This window comes from Apaloderma vittatum, unplaced genomic scaffold (assembly GCF_000703405.1).
Source record: "Apaloderma vittatum isolate BGI_N311 unplaced genomic scaffold, ASM70340v1 scaffold2825, whole genome shotgun sequence".
In the NCBI taxonomy this organism is placed as follows: Eukaryota; Metazoa; Chordata; class Aves; order Trogoniformes; family Trogonidae; genus Apaloderma; species Apaloderma vittatum.
In genome coordinates, this window is record NW_009716365.1 from 78,841 (window position 1) to 103,712 (window position 24,872).

At 38.4% G+C, this 24,872-nt stretch overlaps 1 protein-coding gene across 1 annotated transcript in view; it reads left to right on the forward strand.

Annotated features, from left to right (window-relative positions):
- The window catches only part of CDH2 (cadherin 2, type 1, N-cadherin (neuronal)), a gene marked incomplete at its 5' end in the record, with an annotated part of 107,044 nt that overhangs the window by 69,415 nt on the left and 12,757 nt on the right, over positions 1-24,872 (forward strand). The window contains 11 exons of the mRNA XM_009869496.1: positions 709-855; positions 1,976-2,131; positions 3,869-4,013; positions 5,075-5,247; positions 9,631-9,768; positions 10,132-10,317; positions 12,183-12,439; positions 14,017-14,159; positions 15,400-15,633; positions 15,906-16,139; positions 17,822-17,961. Coding sequence (XP_009867798.1) covers positions 709-855; positions 1,976-2,131; positions 3,869-4,013; positions 5,075-5,247; positions 9,631-9,768; positions 10,132-10,317; positions 12,183-12,439; positions 14,017-14,159; positions 15,400-15,633; positions 15,906-16,139; positions 17,822-17,961 — 1,953 coding nt within the window. The remainder of the gene's footprint in view (positions 1-708; positions 856-1,975; positions 2,132-3,868; positions 4,014-5,074; positions 5,248-9,630; positions 9,769-10,131; positions 10,318-12,182; positions 12,440-14,016; positions 14,160-15,399; positions 15,634-15,905; positions 16,140-17,821; positions 17,962-24,872) is intronic.

Consider the following 24,872-nt stretch of genomic DNA (forward strand, 5'->3'; position numbering starts at 1 on the left):
TATTTGGAAAAAGTTTTTATTGCCTTGTCTACACCGTTAAGCAAGCTAGAATGGCTGCATGTGTGCTGACATCCAAAGGCTGAAATGAGGGCAGATATAGAAAGGAATAGAAAAGAGAATGTTGACACCCAGCAGAGATTAATGCCCAATGTGTAAAGTGGGTCATCTACTGCATCCATCATGGCTGACATAGGTTTAAAATAATTACAGCATTAATTCTATGGGATTTAATAGGGTCATAAATATTTGAGACATTCCTTACCAGTATGTATTAAACTTCTCTTGGAACTCAAATTATATTTTAGCACACCCAGATCTAAATTTAATGTACAGTAGCACATTACCTGAACTGAAGTTCTGGCTAATGAGAAATACATAAAGGAATACTATTAAATTCTACAAAATAGTAACTACTTTTCAGAAAGTGCAGAATAGTTTACACAGTAGTGCCACGCTATAAATGGTTTATAATTCCATTTCTCCTCCAACTTGAATAAGGAAAAAAGAAAACGAGTTACTAAAATTTTGCAGTGCGGTTGCAAATACTGATTGTTTTCATACTGCACTCTGAATGTGAATAGAACGGTTCTGTGAACACAGAGGAAAGGCAGCCTTTCAGTCAATTATTCAATTGTATCTGAGTTTATTTTTTAAAGTCTACTATTAATTTTCTAACATGTGCTTAATTTTATCTTGTACCTGGGAAAGGACCAAAAGAAAATTGAAGACATCATATTTCCATGGCAACAATACAAGCACAGCAGCCCTCTGAAGAGGCAGAAGAGAGACTGGGTTATTCCTCCAATCAACCTACCAGAAAATTCCAGAGGACCTTTTCCTCAGGAATTAGTCAGAGTAAGGAAGTTAATAGAAATGTGGTTTCAGTGTGTCTTGGAGAGCTCTTGAAGAGATTTTGTGTGAATGATGTCTTGTTTATAGTTCAAATGTTTATCAGAGTCTTTTTTGCTGGTTTCTGTTGCTACCTTTGTGAATAGCGAGCTGGGCGGCGTTTGCTAGGTGTTTTTAAATTGTCTCTGTGGTCCTGTACAGATGGGAGGTGTCTTTGGTTTGGGTGGTCAGTGCTGTTGTGACTTCCTTAAGTGGTTAAGGAGGATCTGTGCCAGTTCAGGAGCTCTCCAGTCTTCTGCACTGGAGTGGCGAAGGGCATGGGTTTGAGTGGGAGGAGGGAGAAGGAGTGCACCAAAAGGCAGGAGGAGGAAAGGGCATGTGATGGAGTGAGGACACCAGCTGCTCCATGGGATTCTGCAGCACAGTCATGGTCATTGCCAGGAGCCTAGCACAGGAGAGGGCTTCCAGCCCTGGTACTGGTTGGTCACAATCAACTTCTATGAGGATTTGTTAGAGCTTGGTGTAGAGCATTAGCCCAAGTTGATGGGATATATTTTTGCTCTGTGTTGATGATGTGCATGGTGATGATTCGCCTGCTCCTCACAGATGCACTGCCCTTTAGTTTTTTCCTGGGAAGATGAGACCAAAGTTCAGTCTTTAATCAGAAGCAGCGAGCTTCTAAAGGGTTACTGCCAGTAGCTGAAGCATCTGTAGCTTTGGTCTGGGAAGATGCAGAAGCGAGGAGGAAAACCGAAACCGACTTTTTATTTCTTACATAGTTTTATGAGCGCATATGTATTCTCTATGATAGAAATAATTCTGTTTAAGGTAAAAATATTTACTTGTTTTGGTTTAATACAGTTTATCTTATTATGAGAAATAAGTATCAGCATAGGATAGTTTTATGTTCCTGAAAATTCATTGACCAGCTTTCTGAAAAACAGAGTGCAGTTGAAAACCCCAAACTTGATACTAACTTTATACAATTTCCAAAATAATTATTTTTATAAGTTTAGCTTAAAGATGAGGGGGAAAAAAAAGAAAAAATAACTACTGCTTGTCTCAGCAGCAATCTTGACTGCTGGTTGTTTGAGCTAACATAGACATTATCTTTTTTGACACGTAGATTAGGTCCGATCGTGACAAAAGCCTCTCGCTGCGATACAGTGTGACTGGCCCAGGAGCTGACCAGCCTCCAACAGGCATCTTCATCATCAACCCCATCTCGGGACAGCTGTCTGTGACAAAGCCTTTAGACCGGGAGCAGATTGCTTCTTTTCATGTAAGAGTTTAATTTACTATAAATCAGATTATCAAATTGAAGATTAACATCTGCTTCAAACATTACTTGAGCATCCGGCATTTAGTTTTCTATGAGATATGATTTGAAGAATTTGTAGCATATTTGTATTTATTGTACTTACTAAGACTAACTCTTACTATGTTTAAGCAGCTTAAATACATTAACATACGTAAACAGTGATTAAATGTATTTAGATAAAGTAATTTTAAAAGATTGAAATATGGATACTGTAGCTTACATTTCAAATACAGGCCATTCATCACAGCCTCTGCTGTATTGTATATTTTTCAGAAGTTTACTTTTAACTCAGCAACTTAAATTAGGACATGACTGCTATTAGAATTGCAGCAGCTGTGATTTGAGAAATGGATAGGAAGAATAACCTACCAATTTTCATTTTCAGGGGCAAATCTGAGCATTTTAATGGAATTGCAAATTAGGTCTGTCAGCTTATGAAAATGATATTCTTTGCTCCAAAGAAATTGATAAAGTAGACCACGGATTCAAGTGTTAGTGGGAAGGAAAGGTTGAAGGAATGGGGGAGACCAGGCTGTGACCTAACGTTGTCTCTGCTTTTGAGAGACCATGCTGAAATCGTTAACAGAAGTCACTCAGCTCCTAGAGAGAATTTCTAGCGTGTCATAGATTAAAACACTTCTTGCTTCCAGTTCATGGAAGCCCTTGGAGTGCTGCTCCTGATCAGAGGAGGTAGCAGGAGTCATCTGGTGGAAAGTGGGGGATATGGCTTCTCACAGCTTCCATCAGATTTTCACTGACAATTTGGCATTAGCATTCAAGATTTAATAACTTAGGAGTTTGTATTTATAAAGCCATTTCCAGAGTGGTGAGTTAATAATGCCCATTTGCTGCTTACTAGTGGGTTTGAAGTCAGAAGATATATATAGATACCAGATAGATATATAAAATGGGCTTAAGCAGGACTGCTACAGGAGAAAGTTGCTCTTTTGCCTAGCGGTTGCCAGGCTCTGGCCTGGATATATAGGTTTACATTTTCAGAAAGTACTGTGTTCCTTTTTTTTTGGCTGTCCAATTTGAAATTATTTAAATAAACCTTACTGTCAAAGGTAGTTACTCAGTCCATTTTTGACAATCAGGGCATTAAATTTAAATGTCTCAGTATCTTTGAAACTTAGTCCATAAACTTTAGCTTAATTTTAGTCTGGAGCTTCGGTGTTACTGACAGTGAGAAACCTGACCTTGATGTTCCAGGTAAAGCAAATCTATATGCTTGTCCTGTGCATTCCTGTCTGTTCAATACCCATAATACTGGTAAAGAATTTTTGAAATTGATGTCATGTGTTCACTCCCTATGGATTGTTAATAAGTTGCTTTCTATTTGTTACAAACCGGGTCTAGAGTCTATTTTTTAATGGTCTGTTGCTTAACCCGGTCATTGTTAAAAACAGATTTCTATATGACAGCATATAACATGGTATAGAATGTTGGTGTTAATCAAAATTACAGGATTCCAAATAATTTCATCATATCAGAATAGTAAGCCTGCACCTTAGAATAGTTTAAAACAGCAGTTCTGTTAGCAACCTGAAAACTCAAGTGGTCGATATGGGGGAGCAGCAGTAGATAGCAAAACACATTGAGCTAAAAATGTCTAGCCCAAAACTTCCTGTCACTGTTGTTGTATCTATTTGTGCCTGTATGTTGTGCAAATTCTAACACTTTTAATGATTTTTGCAGCTGAGAGCGCATGCAGTGGATGTAAATGGAAACCAGGTGGAAAATCCTATTGACATTGTTATTAATGTCATTGATATGAATGACAATAGACCTGAATTCTTACACCAGGTTTGGAATGGGACCGTCCCCGAAGGATCAAAGCCAGGTAATACCTGAGCTTGACTTTTTCCAGGTGGTGAGGAGGGGGTGAAAGGTATACAGTAAAATTCTGAAAATGATGAAGGGGGGGCCTTCAGACCTTGTAACACTTTCATAGGTGTCTTATTAGTGTGATGATACTGTCTCGTTATTTCATCTTATTTTTAATTCACTTTTTAGCATGCTAGGATTGATTTTGAAAAGAAGCAATTATTATATGCATAAACTAAACCAGAAAAGTCTCTAAGACTATGAATTTTAGGTTCCTGGATTAGAAAATCCTATTTATAGTGTTACAGTTCTTACAGTATGTTCATGATAGCCACTGACGTTCATTTAGTTGACAGCTCAGGGTATAAGAGACTTGTGAAATACCAGCAGATCCGTTTCTAGTTCTGTATCTCGGAGACTTTGGAAATACTGGGATTTGAAATCAAACAGTTTCATTTGAATTCTTGAGAAAACTCTAAATGTTGTTCACATCTCATTAAAATTCTAATCTGCTCAGACTACAGTTTGCACTGTGGCTGAAACCACTTTCTTAAATTGTCACTACTGCATAATGAATTTTAGAAAGGGTGGCGTAAGAAATGTATTTTCTCACTTTGCAGCATTGACTTAGCATTTGAGATGGAAAGAACATGCGTTTCAAAGACCTTTGGAGGAGTGTTATTTATGTGGGTTTTCAATCACTATCAGTATCTGTGCCAATTCTGAAAATTAAGTATATTTCCTTTGGCCCAATTAATAACATTTTTATCTAAATGTGAGGAGCTCTGTTGTTGCAGAAATGTTATTTATGGCAGAGTTGTAGGATTTCATTGTTTATGGAGCTTCTTCAGTTATAAGCAAATCTAATATTTTATAAACACAAAGTATTTTTATCTTCTCTTATGTATTTTAATTACTCTGTTGGTGAGTCTTGGGTTTAGCCAGTTTGTTTTCAGTAAGAGAAGGAATGTGCAGAGTTTACCAAAAGAAATACATGCTTTGACCATTGCTTGTAAGTGATCTTGTGTAATTTGAGTAAACTGTTTATATAACATCAATTATTTATCCTGCTGCTAGGAACCTATGTGATGACTGTTACTGCCATCGATGCTGATGATCCCAATGCACAGAATGGGATGCTGAGATACAGAATCTTGTCACAGGCCCCAAGCAGCCCCTCTCCAAACATGTTTACAATCAACAACGAGACTGGTGACATTATCACTGTAGCAGCTGGGCTTGACAGAGAGGTATGGCGGGCCTCAATCCCATAGAATGGGTTGTACTTAATATTGTAAAGAAGCACATTTTTAGCTAGTAATTTACAAATACTTCTCTCCCTCTGCGATCTGAACTTCCTCTTTGGAAAAGAGGAAAATAGCAGGAGGATGAAAACTGGATCCACATGTTGTGTATGTGTAGCCACTCTTTGTTCTTTTGTTTCAAAATCCTGTTTGCTTTTAAGGAACAGGTACGCATTAATGCAGAGTGATGTGTATATGAGGACCTCAGGTGCTTGGCCTGGGTTCTGAGTTGGGAGGTGTTCCTCAGCTCCAACCCTTTCCTCTTGCTGAGTTCCATAGGCAAAGAGTGGATGGAAAATGAAATTGACTGTGTGTTTTATTCATTTTGGAAGCTCTTGTGGATGCTGCGCTGCTTAATTTGCAGTAATTCCCTGATCTAAATTTTGGAAAAATGTTGCAGATTTTAAAATTAGAAAATCACATTTCTAAGTAAACCAGGCAATATCGGAAACTCCGTAGATTGAGACTTGTCTCAAGGTCTGGATGCATTCAAAAGCTGAAAAAAGACCATAAAAATATATATATTAAAAAAAAACTGTGTTAATTCCTTGCTACATGCTGAGCAAGTCCTGTTCTGTCTAGACAGCTCTTCACTGTGCCCACCACCAGAGAAGGAGGATTTCAAGTCCTCTGCTCTGGTTCATTCATTCATCTGTGACATGAGAATAAAAATATTTCCCTCCCAATTCCACATCTGTCACATGGACTAACTGTGCTTTTGAACCACTTGAAAACTTCAGAAGAGATAAGCATTATTTTATAAACAAACGATAAAATCCAAACAAATCTTTTTTCAACACATCTTGTTTCAACTTCTGTTTTACTAACCTCATTTTAGCTCATTAAATCTGAAAGGTTTTTTTAAACTGGATTTGCTGTTCAGCTTTTAGCTGTTTGCTTATACGTACTTAAAAAGAGAACAAAAATCCTGTCTGCTGCCCTGAGTTGACTGTTAATATTGTGATGCATTTGAGTTTTGAAAGGGACAATGAGAATATTTGAAAAGCTAAAGAGACAGCTAGATGTTGTAATTAATTTTTAAAGTTGTATTAACGTTCATTCTCTTTAAGTTTTAAAGAGGATGGATTTGAGGAAAGGAAAAACCCTGAACTTTACAGTGTTGCCCTGTTAAATTAAAAGAATGATGGGCAGTTTTACCCTTGTTTTTAAAATCCCCTGGTCATCTTTGACAGGTGAACTTTCAGAAGGACATAGCAATAACTCTGATTTTTACTACTTGGTGACTAGCTGTACTGGAGTGATTTAACTCAGAAGCAGCCAGCTGTCTGTGGTGCTTAGACCCTCACATTAACAGCTGGAGAAGCCTTGTCATTTGCCATCAGTTATCCTGATGGATCACTGTACTGATACTCAAATGAGTATTTATAAACATTTCTTACACATGTTGAATATTTAAAATTAATATTAAATCGTTCAAATATTAAATTAGACTACTATGAGATAAAATAGTTTCCTTCCCAAGCCATTGCTTTGCTTCTTTCATTTCCTGAGGCACTTTGTGGAAGTCAATTCAATTAAGATGAGCAGGAGTCTAAGAAAGCCAGATCTGAATCAAGCAGGTCTTCTGATGGTGGGCTGCAGAGCGCCTCGATGCACCAGGTTCCTTGTTGTTCATGAACCTCGTCAGGGCTACCCAATTCTGCTATTCTGCCCTTTACTCTAAATCTTGACTATTTTTGTAAAGCTATAATGAGGCTCACAAAATGCTAGACACAGTTTTAATTTTTTTAATTATGCAACACATTATTTATGGGAGTGTAAGTGTTGTAGGGATTAAAAAAAACCCAACAAACGTCGTTCCTCTGATAGCATTCCTCATCTGCTACTATTTTAGGTTAACATGCACAATGCGTTATCTGTGTTGTCATGCATGGGAAGAACGTTGCTTGAGTAGGGAGACTCAGCTAAAAGCAGAAGAAATCTTTCACTTTCTGTCCCAAAAGGTGCTGTTTCATGAAATCCATCTGTTCTTACTTCGTCCACTATTGCTGTGGAATTCACTACAGCATTAAAACATCTGCCTTACTGCTGGAGGTGCTAAAGAAGTCAGGCAGGGTGCTTAAATTTACACACTGACATTCCTGCCTCACATGAGGTTAATTCAGTGAAGTGCTCTTTCGTTTGGCCTGTGTTGAAGTAGAAAGAAGTGACCTGATGAGGTCTGCGTTCTTTCTCGAAGCTGCCAGTTTGTTTTTCGGATGTGTGGCTACAAAGCCTCCATGCAGGCTGCTGACACACGCTCCGCGGCTTATTCCTGGCTGCTTCTCCACCCGCAGTAAAAAGAAGAGAGTCACCTCCCCCAGTTTCCCCATACTTGGAAAGCTGTGTGCTTGTTGATTTTTGAAATTTCATTCTCAGCAGTTGATCTTCTGTATGTGAGTGGTGGGAAGGGGGAAAACAAACAAACCCACATATACTCAGTCTTTTGGGGCACTTTTTGGGGGAAAGTTTCTAGTGTGCTTCTTCCGTTGAAATTAAATACAAAGATTATATGGAAGTCGAGTCTCTGTAATAGTAATGGAGTTTCCTTAATGAAATTTGCTTCTTGGGATCAGTGTGTTAAGACCCAGATGAATCAGAAGCACCTGCTGTTTCAATAACGTAGAATCATCTGGCTGCAGGATTTGCTTCAATACTGCTTTAGATTTTATTGCTTCACAATAAATATATTCTTTTCCTGGATGAAAGTGGTAAAAATATTTCTTTGATTCCCTTGTGACTGCTTGCTTCTCTTGCTAGTATCATGAGGGAAACTTTTTGAATGTTTATATAAGCCTTTTGAAGGTCACTTTTGAAAGTATACTATCCAAGCCAAAATTCATATTTTTGCTTTATTAAATGTGTGTACTGCATTTCTGTGTAAGTAATATTACTCTGTTTCTAAGAACGCAGATTTAAGATGCAGATACACATTCGGGTTGTGTTGTTAAGGGTTCCTTTGTGAAAGAGGACAAGTATAAATTATCTTCAATGGGAGTTATAGATTCATTCATACACCTTATTTTAAAAACGTTTTTTTATTCAGTGGCTCGTATTTACTGCTTGGAAATGTGCTTAACTGTTAAATCTTTAATGTCTGTTGTAGTGTTTGGCCAAAATTTGAAAGTAAGTTAGATATTATCAATAAGATTGTCCTTACTTATTTTTTGTGTCGATATCCATAGGCCCTTTTTGTAAACCCTTTCCATTAGAAATAATCAATCCATCATATACCCCAGTCTTTAAACAGTGGGAGAAAATAAGGTAGCAACTGGAAATAAAATATACTTTTCTTTAAGTATTTTTATTTTGCTGGAAGTTTTTGCCAGTGTTAGTAAACCATTCATGAAAGTGATATTTCAAAGTAATGGCAGGGCCCTAAGTTTGCACATTTTCTTTTGGAAGGAGTGGAATGGTAACACCGATCTCTTCTCTCAGAGAGTAGGCAACTGAACTGGTAAATGAAAAAGCACACACAATATCTGGGTTTCACGTTAGAAACTGTCAGTGAGTTAAAATCAACTTCTCAGCAACTCCATACAAAAAAAAGCCGTTCTAAATCTTTTTTTTTAAATACAACCTTGTTGAAATTGTTTTAAGCATGGAGTTAATGAGCTTGAGTTTGAAACTGGATCTCCGTTAGGTGTTCCTTTTGCCGCAGGGAGGGCCCCTCCGCAGTGGCAGGGATGGGGAACAGCAGCCATCTTCTGCCTGGGTGTTTAGTATTTATGGAAACAGGCCGTGTGGTTGTTCCCTCCCCCTTTCTCTCAGTGCCCTTACTCGTCTCTGTTAGCCTTGACATCTTTGGTTTCCATAGTGATTGCAAGAAGTTGGAACAACGGTTTTATACTTGGGCTTAGCTGACACAAAACCTTGGCAGTTGCGGCCGTTTGGCCAACAGACCAGCCTTGGCTCCGTTCTCTTACATGCTTGTGAGGACTTACCCTGTTTTAGTATAAACTATGCTCTGTTTTGGTTTGGTTTTTATTGTGTTCTGTTTTTTTTTTTACCTCATTTGGAAAGCATTGTTACATCTCTGACAGTAGTATTCACTGTATAAAGTGGTTTTGAGAGTAGGAAGCAGGCAGCCTGTCCTTGTCGCAGTGACACTCGAAGAATATCAAGCAGTAGTTCTGTATGGCTACGTTCTGTAGTAGTTCTGTATTCCTGTGGCACAAACTTTGCTCCTGTCATCTCGGGTGACGCTAACTAGAATAAACAGTGTGCTAGGCTCCGTTGCTTAGCGAAGTGCAGTTTGGGGAACACCTGCTGTCCTGTGGTAATGTTAGTTTTGTCAAAAACTTATGTTGATGTCGTTCTGTGTTTCAGAAAGTACAACAATATACATTAATAATTCAAGCTACGGATATGGAAGGAAATCCAACATATGGTCTTTCAAACACAGCAACTGCTGTCATCACGGTGACAGATGTCAATGACAATCCTCCAGAGTTCACCGCCATGACTGTAAGTACTGGGTAGGAGTAACCGAAGGATGTGCGTATTTATAACCATTCCCTGCTTTTCTCGTTATATTGAGACTGTAAATAATTATTACTTATTAAATGGTGTACTGGCAGGCAGAATTGAAACACATTCAGAATATCCTTAGATATGGTGTTCTGCTTAGGCCAAAAGCCAAAAGCTGACAGGGAAATCCAACCATCGGTTTTCTGGGTGGCCTCAGGTAAACTTTGTTAGATAAATTGTCAGAGCTCCAGTGAAGACAGATGTGCTCCCTCACGTTGATGAATGTTCGGTGTGGGGTGGCTCTTGCGTGCTTCTGCAGTCAGGGTAAAATGTTTTCTTGGGTCTTGGGTTTTTTTGCAGTTCTATGGGGAAGTACCGGAAAACAGGGTGGATGTGATTGTGGCGAATCTGACAGTAACGGATAAAGATCAGCCCCACACACCTGCATGGAACGCGATGTACCGAATGACTGGAGGAGACCCGACAGGTCGATTTACCATCCTGACTGATCCCAATAGCAATGATGGGCTGGTGACTGTTGTGAAGGTAAGAGATGCTTGCACTTCAGAGAATTAAGCAGAGATGGAGTAAGAGCAAAAACACTGAAGGGAGCAAAATGTGGACTCATGAGGCCAGTATGAGTTTGGAAAGTAAAATGGATGGGCATCATCTGTCTTGTGGCAGTTAGCCATCTATCTCTTGGAGTGTTTCCTTGCATACTCTATCAGTACTATTCCAACTAGATTAGTTTTAAAAATCAGGCTGAGTTGTTGAAAATGACAGATTTTGAAGCTTTATTTGCCTAAAGATAGGTATTAGTTTGTGAAAAAGCATTTGCTGAGTATGTGTTGCTAGTGTAAAGAAACAGCTTCCTACCTCCTGGCTTCCATTAGTAGTCACGCTTGTTGTCTGTGGGTTTTATGTCAACATGTTCCCATTAAGGAACAGATACAGGCAGTCAAGGCACAATCAGAGAGGAAGAAGTGATAGGTGGGAGCCTACTTCTCCAAGAGGCGTTTAAAGACTGGCTATTTTTAAAACCTCATTTAAATACCTTTTATGGAATAACCTGTCTATCTTCATTCTCTAGCCAACACAGCTCTCTGTTAAGAGGTGACTTGTTTCAAGAGATAATAACAACGTGGTTCTATAATTAAACCTGCCAGGCAGTAGCCAACTTTCTTCTTGGCCCTCTGGGAAGCGTCTCATCTCTGAGTTGGCCTGTTCTGGTTTTGGCTGATCCACTTACGAAGCCAAGTGTCAGATGCCAATGTTCCCATTTGGAAATCAGAACATTCATTCTTTTCCTCTCCTTTTTTTTAAAAAAAAAACAAAACCAAACCTCTCAGTGTCTAGGTGACAAAAGGATAAAATTTTTGTACAGCTGTAGTGGTAATTCACACTAGGGGTTTTTTTAAGAACTGTCTCTGTTTTGTAACTGCACTTCCCCAGAGATACCGATTGTTATACTGCAGTCTTCCAGCAAAGATTACGTGAGTGTCTGTGCTTCGTAGCACTCCTTTTAAGTACCCAGACATCGGAAGGATTGGAAGCCTGCCTGAGGTTTTTATTGGCAGTGCAATGAGTTGATCTGTCAACATGTAATGAAGATTGGATTGTCTCTTGTTGCTGACTTCATACGGTTGTGTGCCAACTGCCCCTGTAAGGCACAGTGTTCCTTCAAGTCTAGAATCAGTGCAAGTAGCGCACTGCATGGTACTGAGGCGAATCAGATCTCAGGGAATGCCTGATCCCTTTGTGGCATGACAGCAGAACTCGAAACCTCTAACAGGTTTTAATCCTCCTTAAATTGGACTTCTGGCTCAGTGAGGAAGTCCACAAACTGGAGGTCATCTGGACTGTGAAGATAGGAGCTGTAGGTATACCGGAAGTAAGACGAACTGGGGTACCAAAGAGCCTTTTTGGTGAGGTGTTAAGGACATGCGGATCTCTAATCTACAGGACTAGGTAAGATCATGATCATGATCTCGTTTGAAGGAAACCTTCATCCTCATGAGAGAGACAGGTTTCACTTCTCTGAGGAGCTCTTCTGGGGAGGCACAGCTGCTCACCCAAGTGCCTGGCACAAAGCTGGCAGTTTCTACATCATTTTTTGATGAAACTACTTGTTTCCTTGATTGCCTCTAATGGCAGTACCAGAGTAAGTTAAAGCCAAGAATGACAAGGTTTCTAGGTGTGTTGACTTCAAAACTGCTGCTGCTAAACAAAGCTCCAACCCAGTCTTGGTGTTGAGATGTTACATTTATTGTATTCTCTTTAGGCTGTGTGCACATTTTTGAGAAAAAGGATACAGGTAATGTTTAAAAATATGCTTTAAAGTAAAAATGTTACTGTGTGTCCATTGCTATTGTGAGTAAATGTTAACACTTCCTGCTCTTTGTATTTCCCAGCCTATCGACTTTGAGACCAACAGGATGTTTGTTCTTACTGTAGCTGCGGAAAATCAAGTGCCTTTGGCTAAGGGGATTCAGCATCCTCCTCAGTCAACAGCAACTGTGTCTATTACAGTCATTGATGTGAACGAGAGCCCGTATTTTGTTCCAAACCCTAAGCTTGTACGTCAAGAAGAAGGGCTACTTGCTGGTAGCATGTTGACGACATTCACTGCTCAGGACCCAGATCGTTACATGCAGCAAACCTCTCTAAGGTCTATATAAGTATTTTATAGTTATTTAGCAGTTGGAATGCGATTTCCATGTTACAGAGTGAGTGGAGAGCAAAGAGACTGAATGAAATGACTACATATAGTGACTATATATATATGTATGACTATATAGAGCACACATCTATACCAACAGCCTTTTGTGCAGCTCTCTCTAAAGGGATTTTTGGCTGTAGACAAGGTGACCTGACCACCGTTCATAGATGTGTAAACTGGGTCATCTTCTAATGCTATGATCCACTTCACTGAGGGAGAATGAAGTTAATCACCTCTATTAAAATATATGTGGAATGCCAACAAATTCAGAGAAGACACATGCTTATATGAACTGAGATCATTTTCAATTTAAATTAAACCAATAATTTTGATATGACAGTAAAACCACATCAAGTTGTTGACCAGATCTTAAGGGGTTTCTTCTCATTTCTTCTGCAGCAATGCCAAGTGCTGCTGTTGTCCATCTGTGAACTCTTATATAGCTGTTATCGTAATTTGATTATAATTTGTCTAATGTCTAACATGAGAAAAGTGAAGACATGGACATCTTAAACATGCTTTTGCATACTTCATTTAAAACATGGTTGTTGACTGCAAAGCTAAAGCTCAGAGACTAACTATATGCCAGGACTTGGGTTCCTGGGTTATCCAACAGCTGTTTAGCTCGTATGGAGGAAATTCCAGAATTTACTTTCTGTCTTTCCTTCCAAAATGCATGTTCTTACAATTATATTCTCTCATAATTTTGGCTTGCTGTTGCTGATATTTTGCTTGTTGCTGGACGTAACCCACATACACGCTAGTGTGAGGACTTAAGGTTATATGCATTTTTAATGACCTAAGATAGCTTACATTTGATCCATATCAAAGGGCAAATTTATCAGATAGAAGGATGACTTTGAAAGACACTCCTCTTTCAAATTAAGAGGACAAGCATGCAGTAAAAACCAGGGCCTCTAAAAAATTAAAGTGATATTGGAAGTGCTAGAATAATGCGAGTTAGTGCTTCTCTAACACTCTGTATCCATTGTTACCTCTGCTCTCAGCACTCTGATACGAGTTAGTATGAACAGATAACAGAGCAAGCAAGAGATCCTTAATGAAATATTTTCATTGAATATGAATATTCTGTAGTCCAGTTACATAATAATTTACATGGCAGGGCACTTCAATCTAAATGTAGGACTGTTTTTACTAAGTGTTTTCAAGAATTTTAGCAATAAGGCTTAATAAATGGAAATTTATGAAATATTGACTAAATTAGTATGAACAGATAACAGAGCAAGCAAGAGATCCTTAATGAAATATTTTCATTGAATATGAATATTCTGTAGTCCAGTTACATAATAATTTACATGGCAGGGCACTTCAATCTAAATGTAGGACTGTTTTTACTAAGTGTTTTCAAGAATTTTAGCAATAAGGCTTAATAAATGGAAATTTATGAAATATTGACTCCAAAATCAAAAAATGTGTTCAGAATACTAAGTAAAATACTAAAATTGTATTTCTTGTCAGTACTGACGTTGGCAGACAAATAACACATCTTGTGTTCAAATACACAGGTACTCAAAACTTTCAGATCCTGCAAACTGGCTCAAAATTGACCCTGTTAATGGACAAATAATGACTACTGCTGTTTTGGACAGAGAGTCAATATATGTGCAAAACAATATGTATAATGCGACATTTCTTGCTTCTGATAATGGTATGTATCAACAGTGTATGTTTTCAAAAAACTTTCTTCTGCGTGACTGAATGGTGTTTAATTTTACCAGGGCAGAAAACAAGATGTGCTTAGAAAATGCATCTAGTTGGAAGTCTCTATCAGTATCAGACTTTGTATATTTCTTGACTACTTGGAAAATGGGCTGAAAAACAATTTTATGAGTTTGGAGAAAGGCAGTGGCTTAGTTACATTAGTCAAGTTTACAGAAAACGGAAAGAAACCTGTATAGGGGTGAGTGCATAGCATGAGTGGACTTAATGGGGTGTAATGTGTTGTGGGAGGGATGTTGAGGTTTTGTACATTCAGGCTGCAGCAGTGCAAAGGGAGAAGTGTCTTTTTGTTGTGACATTTCATTAATATCACTCATATCTTTTCATTAATGACACTTAACAGTTTCTGCTTGGAAATGGGTCCTTTGCTTCTGTCTGGAGTGCTGTACTGTTTTTTATAGCTAATATTAGAAAGATGGACAGATGCAGTTAGGAACATTCTCTCATTAGAAGGGAAAACGAAATACTGGGGCTGTTTACCTTGGAGAAAAGACAAATGATGAAATTTTGTGAACTGATACAGAATAACAAAGCTAAATCAACTATTTCTAACGTTTTGGCTCTATTCTGGAAAGAAAAATTAAATGAAACTGAAAGATTATGGGGAGTGGAATGAGAACCATTGCTAATTATACTGAGAAATTCAGTGCCACATGTTCACGTAAATGTGTGACTTTAGTGAGGTTTACAGAGGCATCACACATTCAATATGGGTAGCTAGCATGTCTAGAAGCAGCGTGCTGAAAGTCAGTATTAGAAAGAATTTAAATAGCACGCTTGTGGTAAGGGGCAATCGTAAGTCTTCAAAGTTGTTAGAAAACAATTTCTCCAGAGGATGAACTACCCCAGTTTTGCACCTTTTTCTTTGAAGCATTTGATGTGGACCATCTAGGGAGATGAACTGGCTGTCTGGTCAGTAAAGTAATTGAGACCCTGATCTGTAGTTACTTGATGAATTTTTTGCTGCGTAGGCCAGTTTTTATGAGGACAAAACAAGAATTTGTGTGTTAGCAGGAGCAATGACAGTGTTAGACTGACTTGGTAAAAACAGAATTAGAAAACTGAGATGAGCAAATGTACACAGTAATTAGAAAGCATTTTGCTATAGCTTCATTTAAGTAGTTTTGCAATTGGAAACAGGCTCAATACCATTTTCTTTTTTCTTTAAGGAATTCCCCCGATGAGTGGAACTGGCACACTTCAGATATACCTGCTGGACATCAATGATAATGCCCCCCAAGTGAATCCAAAAGAAGCCACGACTTGTGAAACACTACAGCCTAATGCCATTAACATCACTGCAGTAGACCCTGACATAGATCCAAACGCAGGCCCGTTTGCCTTTGAGCTGCCTGACACACCTGCCAGTATTAAGAGGAACTGGACCATTGTTCGGATTAGTGGTAATTAACACTACAGAAATCTTTATCGGTTTAAAGAAACTATTGCACATGCTTTTCTGTGTTTGGTGTTATTTCACAACATACATGAATTTTGTTAATATGAATAGGAAAACACTTTCACTCTTAGTTTCCTAAAGAACAAGAAAATTGAAGAAAAGATGTTCATGGTAATAAAGAAGTCCTGTTCTGCTGACACTGTTTTATCCAATACTGCTCTAAACCTGCATGAGCAATATATCACTTGTTAAAGAGTGCCTTATTTTCACACACAGGTGATCACGCTCAGCTCTCTTTAAGGATCAGGTTCCTGGAGGCTGGAATTTATGACGTGCCCATAGTAATTACGGATTCTGGAAATCCACATGCATCTAGCACTTCTGTGCTGAAAGTGAAAGTTTGCCAATGTGACATAAATGGAGACTGCACTGATGTTGACCGGATCGTTGGCGCAGGGCTGGGCACTGGTGCCATCATTGCCATTCTGCTTTGCATCATCATCTTACTCAGTGAGTAGATAGATGTGTTACTCTTTTATTCCTGTTTGACAAGTACCATCTTACATTTTAGCTCCATGTACTTTGACAAAAACTGAGGAGTGACTGAAGACTCAGCTTCAAGAATTGTTGCTGCTTAGTTTAATATCTTGGGCAAGTGTGACAACTTTCTGGTGATAAAGGATTAGGAGTCTGAGAGACAGATTATAACTAGCACTCGTGTGGCAGTTAAGCCCCATAGTGGGTTTGTGGAAGCGATTTTCCATTTACGCCCATGGGCATTTGTTGTGTTACATCAGTGAGTGACCAGGTTGAAGATGTGATTAGCCACCAGACATCATCTCCTTTGTGCTGCGGGTACTGTGTGATTTGACACCATCCACAGAGGGTAACAGTGTCTTTAAGGAATGCTCTGGTCTTACTACTGTTGTGCTACAGATTAATGTAAGTAGGCTATTTGATGATTTTGGAAAGAAATACATCACAGCCCTTCCTGTAAGGCCTGACAAGCAGGCAGCTATGCAGGAACAGAGGTGTGTATGTTGAAGTGATACATAAAGCTGTGCTAGTATTTTATTTTTGTGTCAAGTACATTGAGTATGGGAAATGACTAAACGTCATGACTAAGTGTCTGTCCAGTGTAGTAAATTAGATGGTAGCTCTCCTACACATTATGGTTAACTGTTTTCTGATTGTGGTAGAGCTAAGGAATTAACCTGTTCAGAGTATACTGTGCAACAGCTGACAACATACAAAATGATGAAAAGGAGTAATTTTAAATAAAAAAATTATTTGAGCCTGGCTATGCCTCTGGCTGTACACAAAGCACAGTACAATTACTTTCTTGATACAGGATACTCTTTAAGTATTGAATTAACACAGTCTTACTGAAACTGTCAAATCCTTTAAGATATGCTTACTGGCCGTTCTAGATACACTGACGTTTCTTTCCATAAAGGTGGTTGTAATTGGAAACATGCCTGTTGTATTAGAAACTCATTTACTCATGTTTATTCTGTTTTGTTTCTCTTTCAGTCTTCTCTAAAAGCTTTAGTTTGTAAACAAACAGTATAACTTGAAGTTGTTGAGTTTAGAAATACATAGCTCTAAATGCTGCTGTGTTTTCCTCAACCTTGATTCCTCTTGCTCCTAAACATAAATCTAAACTTAGGCGACAATATGGTCTGTTTGCACGGTCTGCTGAGCTGTATGCCAAAATGGCCTAAGCTTGGTGTTGTTCAGATATCAGAATTACTTAAGCTATATAAATTACTATATATTCTTGGAACATATCAGAAAAAAATACATAAATAATACAATCTTCTAGAATTCTTGCTATTATGGGAGCAATTCCCTTCTGAATCCGGTGGTTTATGAAGCTTGGTCTTTCTTACTTCTTTTCATGACAAGTCTATTTTGTAGATGTGGAATGGATTTGTGACTTACAACCTTGAATGTGTGATTGATTTCCAAATCAAATTGCGTATAGTAGCCTGAGTTTAAACATCTCTTGTTTAAGCAGCCTTCTATGAGATTTTTCATTTAAAAAAACCTAAAACTTGTTCAGGGCAGTCAAAGCCAATTTTATTAGCTTTTTTTCTTTTTTTATTTTTTCTTTCAATCTTGGTGTTACGTTTTCTGTGGCTGTACTTCAGAATCAAGTTGTGATTTTGTCTTCCCTTTTTGCAATGTAGTTTTAGTTTTAATGTTCGTGGTATGGATGAAACGCCGTGATAAAGAGCGTCAGGCAAAGCAGCTCTTGATTGATCCCGAAGATGATGTGAGGGACAACATTCTGAAATATGATGAAGAAGGTGGTGGGGAAGAAGATCAGGTGAGGAATGATGAATGTTTTTTACATACAGATTTACACTTCGCTCTGTACTTTTTTCTATTTTATTTCTGTTCACACATTATGATACATAGCCAATTTTTGCATTAAGTACTGCAGGCAGTAAGTAATGTTTTAAAAAACTGAAATATAACATTGCTATCTCGTGTTGGTTTTTGCAGTTCTAGAAATACCAATTGCTTGCCTTTTGAATGAGGTGTAAAACTGGTATCTTGCCCACTTAACAGTCACAGAATTCTGACCATATTCCAACTAGGCTGTTATATTTAAAAGAAAATGAACATCGACTCTCATTGCAGTCTGTAAACTGTCTTTACTCCTTGTCTTGAGATCCTGTTGTACAGAATCACCAGTGCAGAGTGCCTAATGTAGTCTGTTCCAGATATGACCCTTCTTTGGTGGTGGGTGAATGCCTTTTTAGATATACAGTAATGTTGGCTATTGACAGATCGGCCACTACTGGGACTTCAGCTTGGAAGGTATTTATGTTTCAAGTAGCTGTCAGGGCAGATCTGCGTTTATTCAGATACCTTTGCAGGCAGGTGCCATATGCATTTACTCTCACATCACCTCTGGTTGAACCACTGCTGATATGTCAGAGGACTGGGAGTGAAGTGTGTTCTAACAATAGCTTCTCTCCGAGTTAGTGAATTTCCAAGCCATGTGATTTCCTTCTTTCAGAGGAGGTTTATTAGCTGCTTTACGAGCACAACAAACAGTAGATTTATGCACCTTATTAGTGGTAGAAGTAAGTGTAATAATTGCAAAGGGAACAGAGCCTAAGAAATTTTCCAGTAAAAAGCCTTGAAAAATTAAGTGTATTTCTTCCACCCGGTCACAGTCATCCAGCACTTATCTGAAAAGTGTCTCCCTTCACTGGTGCAGACATTTATAGCTTCTCTCTGCTTGTCTGTTTTTCTGGAATTTGTGTTCCCCTTAGTAATTTCCATGCTTCCTGCATTTCCCCAAGTACTGTTCCTACTTCCTGGCTTTTCTGCATTAACATTCTTTTTAAGCAATTTGCAAAGGAAAATTCAGTCTATGCAGTTTTGCATAAACTGAAGAAAATTGCTTATGTTACTAAAGAAATTGAAGCCCTTTTGAGTCTATGTATGTATTCCAGTTGTTTGTACACAGTTTGAGTACAAGAATCGTATCCTGTGCATCTGGTATTGCGCCAAAGAGGTAAGCTTAAAAAAAGTGAAGGAAACTCAGTCCTCTGAGAAGTAATTTTCCAGTTCACATCCCCTCAAGCTCTTGTTCACCCACAGTTCTCAGGAGGATCTGTTCAGCAGTTTTCATGAGGTTTTGATTTTTAATTGCTGTCCACACAGTCTTCAGGACAGAGTCAGTAAGGTTCTTGTGGTATATACTGTTCCTTGGGAAGCCATAGGTATTGCTGGATTAGTGTTGGGAGAGCTTGTGTTGCAGATCAGGATCGGAAACTTCAAGCATTGTTGCAGCAGCGTGCGGTGAGAATAAAATACTTAAACAGGTTGGAAATGGTGCTGAAGTCTCTCCTGATCTTGTACCGTGTTCTCCTCCGTGAGAGCTATAGTCAGGGTAGTGCGGCAGGACCTAACGTCGTGTGAATGCCTTGGAAATTAGCAGGATGTAACCCATCCATAAATGAAGCTTTTCACCAGCAGTGAATTAGCACAGTGCATGCAATGAAAGCAAAAACTGTCACTGGGTGGAGTAGCAGTAAAGTGGTAAGAAATGTGAAATTAGGATCATTTCCTCTCACAGTGAGCAGAGGAGTCACCCAGACACAGAGAGGTCTAAGGGCTTTATAGAAAATGGAATCATTTTTAGCCACAAAACTCGTGCTTGCTTTCTTAAGACAAATTTTAAGGCCACTTCCTGCAAATTAATTGTCTTAGCTGCCAGCCGCAGAGTTCAGGTACACTTGTCTCTTTCCCAATCCACTGAGCAGTAGAGCATAGCATCTGGTGGTCCAAAAGGTCTTTATGCACTACAAACATAATAAATAAAGGAGAAGGAAAGTTCATATAAAGTGTAGAAAGCTTTTATAAGCACTTCAGTAGCAACAATTTTAGACCACTGTGTAGGCAAGAAGGGAGTTGTAGGTTCTCCCACAGCAATAATGTCAGGAATTTGTTCCTGTCTAGAATAGCTGAATAGAGACTCCAGATGTTTCATGTAGACACTTAATTTTCTGTCTACAATGGCTGATGGAAATAAGTTCTGTCCTGCTTTTCAGGGAGATTATTTTACTTTATTTTGATTTGACATTTTGTAAAATCTAATTTCTGCTGGTGCTTAACTAGATGATAATAGTTCCTACGTTCATTTGTTCTTGGTTCTCTCCTTGCCCCTCTCACCTCCTGTGCCCGGGGGGAAAGACAAAGGATTATATTTGGTTGAGTTTTATTTGGTTTTGCACGCGTTTTATGTGAGATTTAAGAAGTTGGAACACTAAGCTTTTGAAATGTCCCCACAAGTTCCTTACAAGGAGTAATCTCATTTTTGTAAACGGTGACTTAGCAAAATACCGTACAAGCAAAGCTGTGTGCAGAATATCATGGACAAAAGGCATTGGCCATAAAGATCTTCACATGTTTGTCAAAGTTAAAGTAAGCATTAAAGTGTCAACGTTAAAGTGTTCTAAAAAAGCATGAGACTGCCATCAAAAATCTATCTTCAGAATGAGGCCACATAGGGTAAAACTGCCACGGTTCTATTAAAATCAAGAAAAAGTATTTCACGTAAACCTTGCATCCACAAGGCATTAGCAAATGACTGAGGAAAATGCTCTGTGTCAACAGTAACTTTTTATGGTATTCTCTCCCCAAAGCCAGCAGGATTGATTGAGCAAGCAGCTTCGGTAGAAGGCAGCGCACAAGGTGACTCAGAACCATTGAACCTAGGGTGCCTTATGCAGCAAAATAAAAGAGAGTGTTCAAAGCTTCACGTAAATCTCAGTGAAAACAATATTAGAAAGCTTCAGATATTTTCAGAATTTGTACCTTTTAAAATTACTTCTATTTATAGCAAGCAAATTACTTAGGCCTTTTTAAAGTCATCTACTTTTCTGAATAAATACTCGAATATTTACCCTGAGTGGCCTCATATTTTTCTTGTTCACCCCAGATGTTTAGGCAAGTTGAAGATACGGCCGGTAGGGCTTGAAGATAAGTGATAGAACTTAGGACTCTTTGCATGCTGAACCACACTACTTTGATTTGTGGTTTTGCTCTTGGAGTAATGTATTTATTTAAGAGCATTTGTTTATTTATTTATTTGGAAGCTACCCAGCTGGGTTTCTCAGCTGTTGTGGCAGAAATTCCTACAGCATGCTTGGCATGTTCCTTCAAACTTTTTGTGCATGCTATCAGAGTAACGTCTCCCGCAACAGATTTGATGAATTCCAAATTCCAACTAGTTCTTCTTGAGTCATAGCAACTGTCAACAACAAGGTGAAATTCCTGCTTGGTTTTGTTTTGGTTTTTGCTGAGGAATTATGATGTGAAATCTGTCATAAAAGAGCAGTTTATTCCATCGTGAAGGTCTCTCTTTAATCCATCTGAGGCCGTCTTGGCCTGCTTTGTTCGCTCTTACAGACTGACTGCTTGTAAAGAAAATTGAGGTTCTTGAATGATTCATAGTCTTCCTCTAGCCTGCAATGATATACACAGGGTCATGTGGTCTCCACAGCAGTTCAGAAAGACGCTTTGAGTTTCCTAAGCCAGAAAAGCTCCTGAGCTGCTCCCCACCAAAGAGCGTTGTCAACGATGGAAATGTTCTGGACTTTTTTCACCTAAAATTGTGTTTCTTGGAGATGTGGACTAAAAAACTGGCCCTGAAAGCTGCACAGCTCTCCTTGTTAAAAGCAGAAACATTTATTCCTGTATCAGGAAAAATCCTTATACTAGCAGAAGTTGGGGATGAGGAAGGAAAGAGAGGAGACAGAGGTATTCCAGACAAAGTCTGGGATTCTTCTCAGGATTTTGTATATTATTTCCTAGTTTTGAGAGTTTGGCTAACTGACTTACCCAAGCTGGGCCATGAGAGGCTTTGAGTCAGCATTGTTTGCAGAAGTCAGTGGGACTGATTTGGTTCTGGTTTTGGGGAGGGGAAGTGTCTTGTAGGGCTTTTTGTATTGCTTTGGTGGTTTCTTTTAATTGCATTTGAATCTTTAACCCAGCAGTCAGGGCAGGGGGTAGGGGATATTACCATTTGCTATATTCTGAAAGAGATGTGCCTAGTTTAGGTACAAATTATGAAGCTATCTTGATTATTAAGGGACCCGATAACCTAGAGCTCGCAGTAATTTATCGAACAGAAAGTGTGAGATACAGATGATGAATATTCTTCCCCAACATGACGTGCTTGCAACTTGTAACACTACTGTCAGTTCTAAATACCTAAACCTCATGTTGGCTGAGTGTTAAGAGCGCTTGGCACGTCTGCAGCACTGTTTACACAGAGCAGATCACAACCCATGAGCATCACTTAATTCGTTTTCATCACATATCTTGGGCCATTCGTGATTTACATCGAGGCAGTGGGTGCTTGACTTGGATACGTGCAACAGTCAGCTAGGTAACTGTGATATATTCTTCCATTTAATTGCCTTTGAATACATCTCGTTGCACAGGATGATCCTCTCATCTCCTTTGAACCCATTTCTGTAGTGTTTTCTGAATTCTAGTAGTACTTCTGCTCATCCAGGTGGTCCAAGTTGCCTGAGCAAGCGGATGGTATGCTTTGAAAGAATTGCAGATCGTCTTTTTTTGAACCTGTATTTTAATCTTGCCCTAGGATCTCTTTAGCACTAGAGTTTCTATTGCAATGATTTTTCTATTATTCAACATATTTTTCTTCCTAACAATGCTGCGTGTTCCTTCCTACATCACCTTTTCTTACACGTGTATTCAGACATTAGTCAATAGCTTGCTCTTTGTCATGTTTTATTACATGTTTATGTAAAGAAAGAAAAAAGTAGCTTATATTTTAAAGATTATAACAGCAATAAAAATAAAATCATCGTGTTTTATTTTTATGTCTGCAGGAACTAAACACGAAGCACGAATTGCTCTTTTAAATAAAGGGTAGCTTTGTTCCAGCATTTGTGTATCATTGATAAAAACTAATTGAGTGATCCTTTGGAAATTTTTTTTTTCTTACTGTGTAACTTTATGTGTGCTCACAACTTATGATTAGATTGGTCTCGTTTGCTGGATCTTGCCCTAACCTCTGTTGTAAACATGACAATTGTCCCTACCTACTTGATGAACTTCAAAAATCCATTTGATTATATTTTGTCTTTACCACCCTGTCTGAGTGTTATTCAGTTCATTTACTCTCACTTTCTAACCTTTATCTTGCATTGCGTTAAGCTAGGAATGTATTTTATGGTAAAAAATTGTAATGATAATGAATGAAATAACTGTGGCTAAGATATCCCTACGAATATATAATATTATAATTAGAAGGTAGTTATTTGGAAGAGTGTGTTTGCTTACTAAGATATAAACTTCATTTTTTTGAATGAGTGACTCATGGCAGTGCTCCTGTGGAGGAATTACTGTTGTTCCTTGGTGAATCTTTATCTCATCATATGAAAAGTAATGTTTCCATAATTCCATTACAAAATTGTTTTTGCGGGGGCTTTTTTATCCTATCTAGAACCTGTGCCTGTTCATGTGTTTTATCTGCAGCTAGAGTTTAACTTTCACCTTTTTTATTAAAAAAGATAAGATAGCTTCTTGCTTATCTTAAAAATTACTAAGTTGTAATGCTCCAGATGCATCTATAATAAAAACAAACAGGAAAAGCAATATGGCAGAAAGTAATCAAAAAGTGAGTGGCAAATAAAGAGCAACTGCTAGCTTAGGCATTTTAACTAGCCTCCCACCTGCAGCCTACATCTAGGCAGTCCTCTGTGCTTTGCTTTTTTTGGAGTCCCATTATTTCAGCAGATGTAAGATTTAGGGCGGCTTAGAGCGTTTTGCAGAACTCGAGCAGTATTTTATGTGCAAATTTCTTGTATTTTTTTAGGATGATGTTTCGTGGGTTTGGAGGTGGAATGGCAAGATATAGCAGGATTAGTTTTCCCTTTTTCTTTACTTTTGAAAGACCTTGTCAGATCAGAACATTCAGCTGAATGAATATTTTTTCCCTTGCTTGCCCATCCCATTTCTCTGTTGGAGCAGAGAGTAATTGTCTTTGAAACACAAAGGCAAAGCAGAGCATGTGTTTTATCCATAGGTACTTCAAGTCATAGTTTGCTCTGTTCTCTTAAGCCAACAGTAAAATTGGGTTTACGCTAAGGCATCATCCTGTAAATGGGGTGGATGAAATGCAAGGTTCGGCCAGCGCTGTTTTACATGCACTTAGACCAAGGCAGCTGATTTTTCTTCAGTGAATGACACTTGGAGATCTCACCATCAAATTAAGTGATCTAGTGACAATTAAATTGATTATTTTTTGCATGAGGATAGATCTGAACTTTCGTATTTCTTTGCAAATTCTGCATCCTTTGAAAATTAGGAACGGGTGTAGTGGTTTTGTTATATTAGTCATCTGTCAAGGGCTGTATTCATGCATAGCTAAAGCTTTAGTTCTGTACAAGCTAAAAAAAAAAAGGGCATCCTGAAGAGTGTATAGCACAGTCTAATGAATGGCCAGGAAATATACTGAGCACTTTGAGGTAACAGAGAAGCCAGATTCATAAATCATTAATGAGTATGTCAAGTTGCATGTATGAGGATGTATTGCTGTTACTGTTAGAGAAAACTTCTTACTAGTGGAAAGATCAGTTTAGGTGTAATATATTCCAATATTTTCAGAGTTTTCCTATCTGGAAAAAAGTCAGTCCTGTCTATGCATAGCAATTTACAGTTTCAGTAAGTTGTCCTCCGATTCTG